The 13543-nt window shown below is 59.1% G+C and overlaps 1 protein-coding gene across 3 annotated transcripts; it reads left to right on the forward strand.

Moving 5' to 3' along the window:
- Nucleotides 1–75: 75 nt before the first annotated feature.
- On the forward strand, nucleotides 76–9597 carry BCS1L (BCS1 homolog, ubiquinol-cytochrome c reductase complex chaperone). Of its 3 annotated transcripts, none has more exons than XM_067529430.1 (8): nucleotides 76–122; nucleotides 2800–3183; nucleotides 4889–5028; nucleotides 5154–5348; nucleotides 6231–6294; nucleotides 7122–7291; nucleotides 7928–8045; nucleotides 8926–9597. In XM_067529430.1, exons 2-8 carry the CDS (start codon nucleotides 2864–2866, stop codon nucleotides 9176–9178), a joined length of 1260 nt encoding a protein of 419 aa, XP_067385531.1. In that variant the 5' UTR covers nucleotides 76–122; nucleotides 2800–2863; the 3' UTR covers nucleotides 9179–9597. The 3 variants fall into 3 exon arrangements, with proteins under 3 accessions (XP_067385531.1, XP_067385530.1, XP_067385532.1); XM_067529429.1 differs by lacking the exon at nucleotides 76–122 and adding an exon at nucleotides 643–1233; XM_067529431.1 differs by lacking the exon at nucleotides 76–122 and having other exon boundaries at nucleotides 2495–3183.
- Nucleotides 9598–13543: the final 3946 nt, after the last annotated feature.

Below are 13543 nucleotides of genomic sequence, written 5' to 3' on the forward strand. Positions count from 1 at the left end.
CGCGGCGCCGCTCTCTGTGGTGCCTGCGGTCGGGGCCGGAACCAGCGAGACGGGCGCGGCCCTTTGCTAACCGGAACCATAGAGTGAGAAGGACAGAGAGGCTAGAGCGGCGCTGCTTGGCGGTAAGCGGCGCTCTCTGTGGGGTGGAACGGGGCGGAACCAGCTGGGCGCGGCGGGGTCCTGCGGGGGGTGGAACGGGGCGGGAGCTGGGCGCGGCGGGGTCCTGCCGCGTCTGTGGGGAGGGGGGCGCAGACCCCATGGGAGGGGGCAGGGGCAGAGTGGGGGGCTCAGACCCCATGGGAGGGGGCGGGGGCAGGGGCAGAGTGGGGGGCTCAGACCCCATGGGAGGGGGCGGGGGCAGGGGCAGAGTGGGGGACGCAGACTCCATGGGAGGGGCTCAGAGTGTGGGGCTCAGACCCCATGGGAGGGGGAGGGGGCAGAGTGTGGGGCTCAGGCCCCATGGGAGGGGGAGGGGCTCAGAGTGTGGGGCTCAGACCCCGGGGGAGGGGGAGGGGCAGAGTGTGGGGCTCAGGCCCCATGGGAGGGGGAGGGGCTCAGAGTGTGGGGCTCAGACCCCATGGGAGGGGGAGGGGGAGGGGGCAGAGTGTGGGGCTCAGACCTGCTGAAAGGGGAACTCGGGTAGGGGGTCGGGCTCCCTCAGCGCGGCAGTGCAGGGTTGCACGGCCCCTTGTCACGCTCCCTGCTGCAGCTGGAGCACCAGGCCTCCCATGGCCCGGCCAGCTGGCAGCTGGGGCAGTGTGTTTGCTGGGTAGAGGCTGGGGTCCGGGCTCCTGGGTTCTCCGCCCGGCAGTGTAGGGAGTCTAGGCTGCTGAGCAGCGGGCGGGGGGTTGGGAACCACGACCCTGGGAGGGGGGCGATGGTGCGGAGCCCCTTCCCGGGGCAGCATGAGGCTTACGGCACTGAGGTGTGGAAGGAGCGCTGTCCTGAAAAGCGCTGGATCCCATCGTGAGAGAGACGGGGCAGCCCAAGGAGAGAGCGGGCCCCAGCATGCAATCATCGCCTTGTTTCTATGGCAGGTTTTACACCAAGTGCCATGCCAACTCCATCAATAGCCGAGCAGGGCAGCGCCAAGGAAGTCGAAGTTGGGACAGCACTTTAGAGTTAAACCCAGCCACCACCCGAATTCTGCTTCCTCATCATCCCTATTAATAACAACCCCTCGCTTTCATACAGCTGTTTCATCGGTAGATCTCAAAGCGCCTCACAGAGCAGGTCAGTGTCATTGTCCATGTTTTACAGCTGCGGGGAGGGAAGGGAATTGTCCAAGATCATCCAGCAGGCCAGTGGCCACGCCAAGAATAGAACCCACTCCTGTGATCTATCCACTGGCCCACCCTGCCTTAAAAGGGAACCATTGCCACGATTTGGTGCAGGACCGCTTTGGACCTTCCGCTGCCGGCACGGACGTGGGAGGCTGCCTCTGTCTCCATCACGTCCAGGTCCCCGGGTGCACGGGACATGCTTTCAGGATGCAACTGGAGATGCGTGTTGACCAGTTGCAGCACTAAATCCTCAGTACTTGCAACCGGCAGTGTTTTCCGCCAGTTCACAGCCCGGAGGGTTTTGGTGATAAAGCCCCAGGTTTGACTTTTTCACCTGAGAAAAACTGAGGTTGCTTTTACACGCTTGTACCCCCAGACTCCTCCTGTGGCAGTGTTCACAACCCTCCACTCTTCCCCAAGAACTCCTCGCCCCTGCTCGGAAGAGCCTTGTCCTGGCTGCGTCTTCCTAGTTGATTGTAGCACTCTAGGGGCCGCTTCGCTTCCTGCAGCACAGCAAAAGTTATGAGCCCCTGACCTGTTGAGGACTTCGGCCAGGAGTCGAGGCAGCATTCCCTACCGGTCGCTGCTGCGTGTTAAAGGCTGCAATCTGCTCTGGGCCTGCACGCTAAGGGTAGCGGTCCCCTTTAAGGGCTAGTGGCCTGGGCCCAGCCAGCCCTACTTATTAAACAGGCATACCTGAGCAGGGCTCAGCTCATTCCCCTGCAAAGGGCAGCAGGACTCCAGGTAGAGGAATGCCCTGGGAGAGAGATTGGCGAGTGCTGGGTGTGAGTAGGGTCCAGCAGAGAGCTCTGCGTTTTCAGAGAAAAAGCTCCAAGCAGGGAAGGCCTGGGAGGCCCTCAGCAGACTGGGAACGTGAACTGGATGGGGGTCTGAGACCTCGTTTTGACTGTGTCGTTACGTTAACAAATCCAGCCCGGGGCTGGGGGGAGGTGTTGCTGAACTGGCAGAAAGTTTGGTAAATGTGATGGAGAGCGCCCTCACGAGTGGGGAAACTGAGGCAGGGCTGATGCAGAATGACCTCAGGCCACGAGGGGGCACTCAGGAGGCAGATGGTCCAATGACAGCGGTCCTTGGGCTCCCCGATAGTAGCCAGTGCAGCTCCAGTTTGAGAGTTGTGCCCAAAGCAAGCTGGGATCCTCTCTGTCAGGGTGTGAGGAGAGGGCTGAATTCTGCGTCCAATTGTGCTTGACGGGCTGAGGCGTAAATTTGGGACCCGTTGTTTCAGGCAGAAGTTGCTGTACCTGCTATCTAGGTTCATGTTTGGATGGTTTTCTCTGCCTCCGGAAGAGCCAGAGACTTGCTTTGCATTTTAAAGAAAGCTCAGATGGTGACGAATCTGAACAAGCCACGGGGGCAGGGGCCTGGTGCAGACATGTTCTGGGCCAGACCCCGCCTGTGGGTCGTAGGGTTGACCTCTCGGCTCCATATCTGGGTCGCCCCCTCGTGCTGCGCTTCACTTTGCGGCTCATTCTTTCCCCTTTGTGTTTGTCTCCAGGTTTGTTTCTGGCTGGCCGAGACGATGCCCCTGAAAGCGGCCGTGTGACTCCCCCGGCCCCGCCATGCCCTTCTCCGACTTCGTCTTAGCGCTGAAGGACAACCCCTACTTCGGGGCGGGGTTTGGCCTGGTCGGGGTGGGCACAGCTCTGGCTTTGGCCCGGAAGGGAGCCCAGTTTGGGGTGATTGCTTTTCGCCGCCACTACATGATCACCTTGGAGGTGCCCAGCAAGGACAAGAGTTACCAGTGGCTGCTGAGCTGGATCTCGCACCACGCCCAGCGCACTCAGCACCTGAGCGTGGAGACCTCGTACCTGCAGCACGAGAGCGGGCGCGTCAGCACCAAGTTCGACTTTGTCCCCAGCCCTGGGAACCACTTCATCTGGTAAGGGAGGGGGGTGGAGGGAGAGCAGGGGAAGGAATGGGCCAGGGACGGACCCGCTGCATCCCAGAACCGAGGGCTCCGTGTGAAGAATTATTATTGACCAGCCTAGCCTGTTAAATCCCATTGATTTCAGCGTGCATGGGGTCAGCACGTAGGACTGCTGAGCCTGGAACGGAGACGTGGCTGACCTAAAACAGCCTGCTGAATTCATCTCTAGCACCTCTTTCCCTGGCTTCCTTCGGCCCACAGACGGGGGTCGAGAATTCCTCTCAAACACGTGTGCTCGTCCAAGCAAGAGGAAAAGGCTGCCCCGAGACGTTCAAATGCTGCAGAGGCGAACCGGAAACCGATCTGTTTCTGGGTGGGCTGTAGAACCGACCTGTGGAACTCACGCTGCAGGATGGGATTGTAAAAGTGCTTTGAAAAAGAATTAGGTCAGGTCAAAATGCTGCATTGGCGCCGCTGCAGTGCTTGAGTGAAGATGCTCCTCCACGAGAGAGCTTCTCCCGCTGGCGTTGTTAATTCATCTCCCTGCCGGGCGGTAGCTGTGTCAACAGGCAAAGCTCTCCCGCCGGCAGCGCTGTCTACACCAGGGTTTAGGTCAGGATAACTACGTCACGTAGAGTTGTGGATTTTCTACACCCCCGAGCGACGTAGTTCTACTGATACAGATCTGTAGTGTAGACCTGGCCTTAGAAGCTACCGCAAACAGGCGGAACAGCTGTGGTGACAGCGGCTAGAATGGCCAATACCCTGGCTGTCAACACTCCTGCTTCAGGGTGTGACCTGCTGGAATTGCGTTGTCACAGGCGCTTTTGTTGGCCACTCCTTGGCCTCGTCGTCGCTGTGGAAAAGGTGTGATCGAACCCCAGAGAAAGGCCTAGGGGGCGCAAAGCCGCCTGCAGTTTTTAGACACGTGGAGTGAGACGAGGGGGACTCTTGGCTTTAACTTCTGTGAAAAGTACAAACTGCAGTGAGTTAACTCACGAACTCCTGTGGGGCAGGCCAGGCCTTTGGGGAATCGGGATCAGCAGCCACTTGGCCTGTTGGGATGATTCTTATTCTCTGTCTGCTCTGGAATGACCGGCCAGGTGTGCTCCCCGATTTCCCAGTGGTGTGCAGCGTTGATCTCTGCCCTGCTGCTCTGTGAGAGATCCGGCTCTAAAACTGTTCCTGCCCCATGCCTGTCCTGGAGTCCTCACACACAGCTCTGCCTGTGCACCTCCATCCGCAGGCCCCCCGCTGTTCTTGTCCTCGTGCAGGTCGTTTGCCCTTGGCTCATGAGGTCGGGGTGGGGAGAATATGGGCACGTGGACCCTGTGTGCCCAGCGTGGGCCTTTCTTCCCTGAGCCATCAGACCTGGGGCTGCTGAATGGGCCCCCAGCCTGGCGTCAGAGCCACAGATCTGTATTCAACCAGCAGTCTCCAGTTCCTAGGGCCCAGCCGTGGTCTGTTGCGGGTGATGCTCGAGGGTCCCCCTCTCTACCTTCTCTGCCTTCCTTTCTGCGCTATCCCAGGAGGTCTGCCCTGCCGCTCCCCCGTGGGGCATGCTGCAGTCAATGGGGGGTGTGGTAGCTCTCTCAGCCTTCCGAGTTCTGTGCCAATCGGGGTCTGCACACCTGGAGGGGTGGGGGCGGGCGCCTCATCTCACATCATCCCCAGGTCTGGTCGCCCCCTGCTCACCCCTCTGTGCTCCTGCCCCCAGGTATCAGAGGAAGTGGATCCGCATCGAGCGCAACCGAGAGAAGCAAATGATTGACCTGCACACAGGGACGCCCTGGGAGTCAGTGACGTTCACGGCTCTGGGCACCAACCGAGAGATCTTCTTCAACATCCTCCAGGAAGGTACGGCTGCTCGTGGCACCGGCTGGTTAGCGTCCTTCCGTGGCATATTTGGAACCGGGCCATTTGCGGGGTGCCTTCCGGGAGATTCCCTTTCACTGCCAGCCCCTCTCTCTGTCTCTCTCCAGCCAGGGAATTGGCTCTGAAGCAGCAGGAGGGGAAGACGGTCATGTACACGGCCATGGGTGCCGAATGGCGGCCGTTTGGCTTCCCGCGGCGCCGCCGGCCGCTCGCCTCCGTGGTGCTGGAGAAGGGGGTCTCGGAGAAGATCCTCCAGGATGTAAAGGAGTTCGTCAATAACCCCAAGTGGTACACGGAGAGAGGCAAGGCTCCCTCCTGGGCTGATGACCAGGGGCCTTCGCTGGCTCTGCCCTTCCTCTGGGGTGGAAGGGAGGGACAAATAAAGCTACCTAGAGCCAGGCGTGCTGTGCAGCTCCCCACCTCTCCAATGCACCTGGCTCCTGACCTGCAGCCCCAGGTCGCCCACGCTAGCCTAGCCCCACAGACGCGCCTTAGCCCTGCCTCACCGCCCCTCCCGCTAGTCTACGCCTGCACCCCGTGTTTCAGTGGAGGAAGAAGGCTTCACGTCCAACCCATGCTGCCGCCTGTGGGCCACTGGCATCCGGCTGCAGCGTCCGCAGCCCGAAAGGGGGGAATATCGGCACCGGTTCCGCGGCGCCCATATCTTGTGCTCAGTGGGGTAGAAAACGAGCGCTGCCGTGTTGAGTCAGCCCAGTGCGTTCGGCAGCCCTCCTGTGGGGCGTCAGAGCCCTGGGGGCCTCTTGCGGCATGAAAGGCTGTGTTCTGTTCCTGGGCGTCTTCCCCCAGCTGCACGGGAGCGCAAGGCGCTGTAGGATGCAAACAGGTTACCCCTTCCCCCTTTAGCTTCCCAGCTGGCCGTCCATCCTGGTTCAGCTCTGGACAGCTGGGAGCAAGCTGAGCAGCAATCCCAGCCAGGGGGTGTCTCCTCCGCACAGACAGATCCAGCGCTGATTGCAGACTTGCACTAGGAAAGCACGCTGGCCATGAAAGACAGGTTAGAGGGAAGCCAAAAGGAGCCCAGATCAGAGGGACTGGCACAGATTTCTGAGACTCAGGGACTTGGGTGGAGGGGTTGAGCTAAGCGTGTGATCGTTAGGTTAGATCCTTTAGGGGGCTGGGCGTGGGGCACGCTGCCGGCTTCTGATGAGTCCCTCTTTGCCTAGGAATCCCGTACAGGAGGGGATACCTGCTCTACGGGCCCCCGGGCTGTGGGAAAAGCAGCTTCATGTGAGTATTGTAGGCTGGGCAGTGGAAGCTTTCCCCTGCCTCAGGGAGTTCTAGGAGCCCTTCGGCCAGGTAGAGGGAGGGCCAGTGTGTGGTTCGGCTCATCATTGACGCGGAGGGGTTGGTTTAGCAAGGCAGAAAGCCAAGGGCCTGGGTGCAGAGGTGCTGCCAGCCCACTGGGGTCCCCCCTCACCCGCCCCCTAAAAACACACATTCCATTATTTCCCCAAACCAACACGCTAACAGGACACGCTCTGTACGAGGAACGGTGTGTTGGGGGACCTGCTGGCGCTGAGCGCCCCCATTGACCACATGGTCATTCAGGATCCCACCTTCGGCCTGACGAATCTGTCTGGGGACACCTGCCTTGTGTCGTCATTTGCACCTGTCCAGGGTGCAGCCAGCTCCCAGAGCGGCATGCCGGCCCATGCCTTCCCCTCCCAACTCACTTTGCTCGTGATGACACGAAGGGACGGGCGGTAGAAACCCAGGCGCCGGGTGTTTGTGCCGTGTCTGCCGGAGGTACTTATGGGGACCCCATCACTGTGCTATCTGCGCACCCCACAGGCTAACACATTTTATCCTCCCAAGCCCCCCAGGCGGCAGGGCAGGGCAGGGATCCCCATCTCGCATAGAGACGGAGACTTTCTGGAGGTCTCATGGGAGATCCGTCTCAGAGCAGGGAATAGAACCTGGCTCTCGAATCCCAGGCCAGCACCAGCCCCTGTCCCTCTGGCTGGGTCTGACCTAGGTGCCCGGGTAGGGAGCGTTTTCTCTCGCTGTTTCGAGCTCCCCTAGCGGGTGCTTTACTCTTGCCGTGTCCCTCCCAGCACGGCCCTGGCAGGGGAGCTGGAGTACAACATCTGCCTGCTCAGCCTGAGCGACCGCAGCCTCTCCGACGACCGCCTCAACCACCTCCTCAGCGTGGCGCCGCAGCAGAGCATCATCCTCCTGGAGGACGTGGACGCTGCCTTTGTCAGCCGGGACCTCGCTGCAGAGAGTTAGTCACGGCCCCTCCCTGTTGCCCCCGGGGAAATCCAGGCGAGCTTCACCGTTGTCTTCAGCACCTGGCGGGCCTCTGGCCTCGGCCGCCCCCAGATGCAGACGCCTGTTCCCTCGCCTCGAGATCCCAGCCCGGCTCGGTCATGAGCAGAGTCACTGGTCGCTCGCCGGCTTTGTGGCCTGCTCGAAATGAAGGGGCAGCTTGGTGCGGTTCCGGGAAATGATGGGGTGGGAGGTCCTGTCCTGAACTGACGGGAGATTTCCCCCTTCTGTATGTTCCCCTTTCTTCTTCAGCCTCCCGGGGTCCCCCCGCTGGCTCCTCTGCCCTGTGCCCAGCAGGGTGTGGGCAATTGGCAGCTGGCTGTGCTGTGGGCAGGGGGGGTCTCTGGAAACATGCCCTGCCGCTGACCTAGGGGGGGTTGAGAGCGAGGCGGCCCCAGGGCTGCCCTGGTGGGAGTGCAGGATGCAGAGTGGCCAGGCCACACGGCCTGGGACCAGCCGTCTCTGCAGGCCGTGTTGATTTATGGCAGAGAGGGGCGGCTGGAAAGTTACCAGTGCTGCTGTGCGTTGGGCAGAGTTTGGGTGCCCGAGTCCTGCTCTGGGTCTGAGACGTCTCTGCTGCCTTTCCCTCCAGACCCAAGCGCCTACCAGGGCATGGGACGTCTGACCTTCAGCGGCCTCCTCAATGCGCTGGATGGCGTGGCCTCCTCAGAGGCCAGGATAGTCTTCATGACGACTAACCACGTGGACAGGTCAGAGCCATCTCCTGTGGGGCAGGGGGTCCCCAGGGCAGGAAACCCCTTTGCGTGGGCGTTAAGGAGTGATGACATTAGAGAGAAGAGAGGCTCCACCAGCTCCCACCTCCGTTCCTCACTCTGCTCAGGGGAAGGTCCCTGACGTGTGTGTTTCAGGGGCTGATGTTGTCTAGTTTTATTGGCCAAATAACAGGGCTCTTGCTGCCCCCTCCCCACACCTTTTCCGAATGCTGCAATTCCACAGTCTCAGTGAGCATCTAGAAAACGTTCCCGGGTGTTCAGCCTGCGTCTCCCTTTGCTCAATCTCCACCACCCTTTTGGCGATGCCCCCCGGATCATCAGCCCCTTCCTTCCCCTCCCTGATGTTTCCCGTTTCCATCTCGCTGCAGCTCCTTTCACAGCAGAAAGGCAGGTCACCTGCCACCACCGAGAACAGCCTAGCCCCATCCTCCCTGGAACCCCCTTTCAGGTAGTTAAAGGCTGCTATCAAATCCCCCCTCATTCTTCTCTTCTGCAGACTAAACAAGCCTAGTTCCCTCAGCCTCTCCTCATAAGTCTTGTGCTCCAGCCCTCTAATCATTTTTGTTGCCCTTCGCTGGACTCTCTCCAATTTGTCCACATCCTTCCTGTAGTGGGGGGCCCAAAACTGGACACAATACTCCAAATGCGGCCTCACCAATGCCGAATAGAGGGGAATAATCACTTCCCGCCATCTGCTGGCAATGCTCCTACTAACGCAGCCCAATATGCCATTAGCCTTCTTGGCAATAAAGTCCTCGCGCCCGGGAGAGCTGACTCCACCGGCTGAGCAGGCCCTGGAAGCTGAGCTCCACGCTGCAGGCTGACAGCAGCTCTACGTCTCTCTCTGCCTCCGCAGGTTGGACCCAGCCCTGGTGCGCCCTGGCCGGGTGGATCTGAAGCAGTACGTGGGGCACTGCTCCCACTGGCAGATCACCCACATGTTCCAGCGCTTCTACCCAGACCAGCCCGCGGCTGCCGGCGACAGGTTTGCAGAGCAGGCCCTGCGCCTCTCCGAGCAGATCAGTGCTGCCCAGGTGCAGGGCCACTTCATGCTGTATAAAACAGACCCGGGCGGGGCCATTGAAAACGTGCAGTCAATTTCACTGTGACCCAGGGCAGACCCCGTCGAAGGGGAGGGGCTCGCAGCTCCCTGGGATTTGGACAGTACTGGGAGTGACTTTGTAACCGTGAGGACGCTGCACTGGGAGAGTCCCGGGGACCCGATCGCTGTTTGTTTCGCTACCTCAACCAGGCCTTGAGTTTATATTAAAATATAAAAAGAACTAGAACATCCTGATTCCCCTGGTAGCAATGCACTGTCTGGCGCAATCACTCCTCCCCAGACACAGCTGCTCGCACACCCAAGCCAGAGGGGAGAGACCTGTGCTTGAAACGCAAGGGGTGATCTGAGCCTGATAATCGCATGGCCAGCCCCACGCACAGCTCTCTACTCGCCAGGCCCCCGGGGTGCGGGTAAATGAAGGACAGAGGGATGAGATAATAGCTTGTGATGACGCGTGACATTTGCCAGCTGCTTTCAAGTGTCCTCTGTAAATACAGACCAGCGTGAGGCAGTTTGCAACCTTTCCAAGCACTGTATGGGGCCTTCTGTCGGAATTCCAAGGGCTTTACAGACCTTCTGCCCTGCACCAGAGTGCACTGTTAATGCGTTGTCTGTTAGCTTCTCTCTCTGTAATGGGAGAACTTCCAGGGGCCCCAGACACAAGTCCTGGTAGTAATGGGGGACTTGAACTGCCCGGACATTTGTTGGGAAAGTAATAAGGCAAAACACAAAATGTCCAATAAGTTCTTGGAGTGTATCGGGGACAACGTTTTGTTCCCGAAAGTGGAGGAAGTAACCCGGGAAACAGCCAGTTTAGACTCGCTTCTGACCAACGGGGAGGAATCCAGAGTGAATGTGAAGGTGGACAGCAATCTGAGTGAACATGACCAGGCATTCACGAGTCTAAGGAAAGGAAGGTGTCGGAGCAGCAGGATGAGGACAATGGCCTTGAGAAAGCAGACTGACAAACCCAGAGAACCGGCAGGTGAGGTCCCCTGGGAAGAAAATCTCGGGGGGAAAAGGAGTTCAGGAGAACTGGCAGCGTGGTGGCTTGTGGGCTGGGGGTGTGTGTTCTCTGTACTCTGCCAGCTCTGCGGAGGTGGCTGGCCCAGCAGACCTCGCTCCATCTGCCTAAAGAGCCCACGGACTCGCATCGGTGGCGAAGGCCATCAGCCAGGTGTGTTGTCAACAAAGCGTGGCCCTCGCTCCCCAGATCAGTGTCTACAGTTACACTAGCACAGGTGTGCCCCTTACAATGGACCGGCTTCGTGAGCAGCTGGGTCTTCCGCTGCTCCCCATCCGCCTCCGGCTGGAGGAAGGGTTATGGAGAGGGGTATCCTGACATTTACAGACAGGCAAACAATCGGGGCTAAGCAACTTACCGACCACCTTGTGTGTTGCATGACCTGTTGCTTACCCTCCCCTGCACCTTTTGTCCTCCTGTTTCAGACAGAACACCCCAGTTCATCACTTCACACCTGCTGGTGTGCTAGGCTGGGGTGTTCTTGTCTGGCTTGCTGGAACGTGTGTACACATTCAGTGTGTTTTAGCAGCACCGGGGCCGAGTTCATGCACCGGACACTGAACGTGCATAGCTTCTGCTGACTTTGGGTCAGGCCCCAGGTCTCGCACCAGGCCCATGCTTCGGGCTGTCTCTTTCTGCTACAGGCAGTTTCTCAAGGAGATGATATTAAAAGCGAACAAGCCGGATGCAAAGGAGAGACAGGAAGAACAGTAAGAGGCCAACGTGGGTCCAACAGGAGATCTTTGCTGGCCAGGAAATCAAAAAGGAATCCTACCAAAAGTGGAAACTTGGCCAGACTGCTCAGAGAAGTACAAAGGAATAGTATTCACAGACTCTAAGGGCAGAAGGGACCATCGTGATCATCTAGTCTGACCTGCACAGCTCAGGGCACAGAACCTCACCCACCCGCTCCTGTGCTAGACCCTGACCTCTGGCTGAGTTACTGAAGTTCTCAAATCATGGTTTACAGATGTCAAGGTACAAAGAATCCACCACAAGTGACCCATGCCCCATGCTAGAGGAAGGCCCAGGGTCTCTGCCAATCTGCCCTGGGGGAAAATTCCTTCCCGACCCCAGGTATGGTGATCAGCTAAACCCTGAGCATGTGGGCAAGACTCACCAGCCAGACAGCCACGAAAGAAAGTACAAGCAGGTAGGGACAAAGCAGAGCGGCTAAGGCACAAAATGAGCTACATCTAGCAATGGTCATAAAAGGCACTAAGAAAAGGTTCTTTAAATCCATTAGAAGCAAGAGAAAGCTGAAGAAAAGTGTAAATCCTGCTGCAGGGGGAAGGGGAGATGATAACTGATATCCAGCAGGCCGAGGTGCTCAATGCCGATTGTGCCTCAGTCGTCACTGAGAAGGTTAATGGTGACCACATACTCAACACAGTTCATATGAACAGCGAGGGGGAAGTAACGCAAACCAAAACAGGGAAAAGAATATTTAGCTAAGTCAGCAGGGCCTGCTGAAATTCATCCTCGGGTCCTTAAGAAACTAGCCAAAGCAATCTCGGAAGTGTTACCAATTACCTTCAAGAACTCCTGGAGGACGGGACAGGTCCCAGATGACGAGATGAGCCAACATCGCACCTATCTTTAAAAAGGGGGAACAAAGAGCAGCGGGGGAATTACAGACCTAACTCCGATACCTGGCAAGGTACTGGAACGAACTATTAAACACTCGATCGGTTTGTGAGCACCGAGGGGTTTACAGGATTATACGGAATAGCCAGCATGGTTTTGTTGAGAGCAAATCACGCCAAACCAGGTTCGTTTTCTTCTTTAGCGGGTTACTGGCCCAAGTGGCTGGGCGAAGCAGGAGCCATGGCATGGCTTGATGTTAGTTAGGCTTTTGACACAGCCCCACGTGACTGTCTCAGAAGCAAGCTAGGGGAATGTGGTCCAGCTTTCCCGGTCCAGCCATCAGCTTCCGTTAGCTGCTGGCCCCCGTCTGGCTGGCCCTGCATCCTGGCCCCAGGGCGCCAGCCACGTGCAAACAAGTCTGCATGTGGAAAGGACATTACAGCTGGGTCCAGTCAGTCATGCCAGGCTGCCCCCACCTGCCGCCCGCCAGCACGTTCCCCACTACCAAGAGGGGCTGGGCCAAGCGCTGACACCACAGCCCTTGAAACAGGGACGAGTCGCGATCCCGGGGACTGCAGCTGCCGCAGTGAGTAGCCTGGCGCATCTGGGTGTGTCAGGCAGGGGCTAATAAAGATGGATGGACATGTGAATTTCCTTTTTTTTCCTTACTCAGATTTTTAAGACCAGACAGGGCCACTCCGACCTTCTAGTCTGGCCTCCTGCATAGCCCAGGCCAGAGACATCATCCCCCCCGCCCAGCAATTCCTGACCCCAGCCTGCATCTGGTGGTTGAACTGGGACATGGAGGTTTTTTAGAAAAAAACAGCGGTTCTCGAGTGTCTAACTGCGGGTCATCGGTGCTCGGGGGCTGAGCCCTGGCACGGCCAGGCGATGGGCGCTCTGCCAGCCCTGCCTGCGCAGGAGACGAGACGATCCCTTCCAAGCAGCCCTCTTTGCTGGTGGCTGACAGCGCAGCGTGCTGCAGACTAGAACGCTCCACACCTGACCTCTGCACGGCTGGCACTGCCACGCCCGGCCTTCGCTGGCCCAGCGGGGATTACATTCCCTGCTGGCATGTGGACGCAGCAGCTTTCATGGCATGCTGCCCCCCAGCCTCAGAGACGTTCCTGCCCCTAAAGGCCTCACACCGCTGAGCGGCTTGGTGCCCCCGCTCATGCCTAGGCCTGGTGGGGTTCTCAAACCAGGTGCTCCCCGTCTGCCTCCCCAGCGGGGCCCGGGCCGCGCGGCGAGCTCTGAGCACACCTACCGGGGTGGGCCTGGCACAAAAGACAGCTGGGGAGGGGGGAACATACACACGTACGTGTGGGGGTGTCCCAGAACGGCCAGAAGCCCCATAGGTCGGGCACACACCTGGGAGGGAGGAGACCTGTTTTCAAATCCTCCCCCTCGGCCTGGTTTGGCTCGACGGCAGAGCGCCTGCTCCCGAGCAGCTGCGCTTTGGGCGTGTTCCGACTCTAGCTTGTGTGCGTGATTACTCAGAGGGGCTGAGCCAGACAGATGGAGACTGCTGGCTCAGTAGGGCAGGCCTGGCGTAATTCCCACCCACCCCACCTCGGCAGGTTTCCGGGATCCTGGCAGGCTGCTGAAGGTCACTGAGCTGGAGCAGCTTCCCCATCACACGTGGCAGCTGGGGGAAAAACTACCATAGAGGCCCCCAGAAAGGCCTGTGCTGGATCAAGGGGCGCCTGATGGAGACCTGCCGCGTACCCTGAGCTCCTGCTCTACGTAAGCCCAGCGGAGAAGCAGCCGGCCAGCTCCGTTCACCGCCGCGGGGTCTGC

This window comes from Emydura macquarii, unplaced genomic scaffold (assembly GCF_026122565.2).
Source record: "Emydura macquarii macquarii isolate MOO-44397 ecotype Brisbane River unplaced genomic scaffold, CSIRO-AGI_Emac_v2 contig_2988, whole genome shotgun sequence".
Lineage (NCBI taxonomy): Eukaryota > Metazoa > Chordata > Testudines > Chelidae > Emydura > Emydura macquarii.

Bases quoted from the DNA above. Each gene is read 5' to 3' on its own strand.
- BCS1L (XM_067529430.1), top strand. From the start codon at position 2,864: ATGCCCTTCTCCGACTTCGTCTTAGCGCTGAAGGACAACCCCTACTTC. The intron at 5,349-6,230 runs GCAAGGCTCCCT...CTCTTTGCCTAG, and splicing joins CAAGTGGTACACGGAGAGAG to GAATCCCGTACAGGAGGGGA. The intron at 6,295-7,121 runs GTGAGTATTGTA...TGTCCCTCCCAG, and splicing joins TGTGGGAAAAGCAGCTTCAT to CACGGCCCTGGCAGGGGAGC.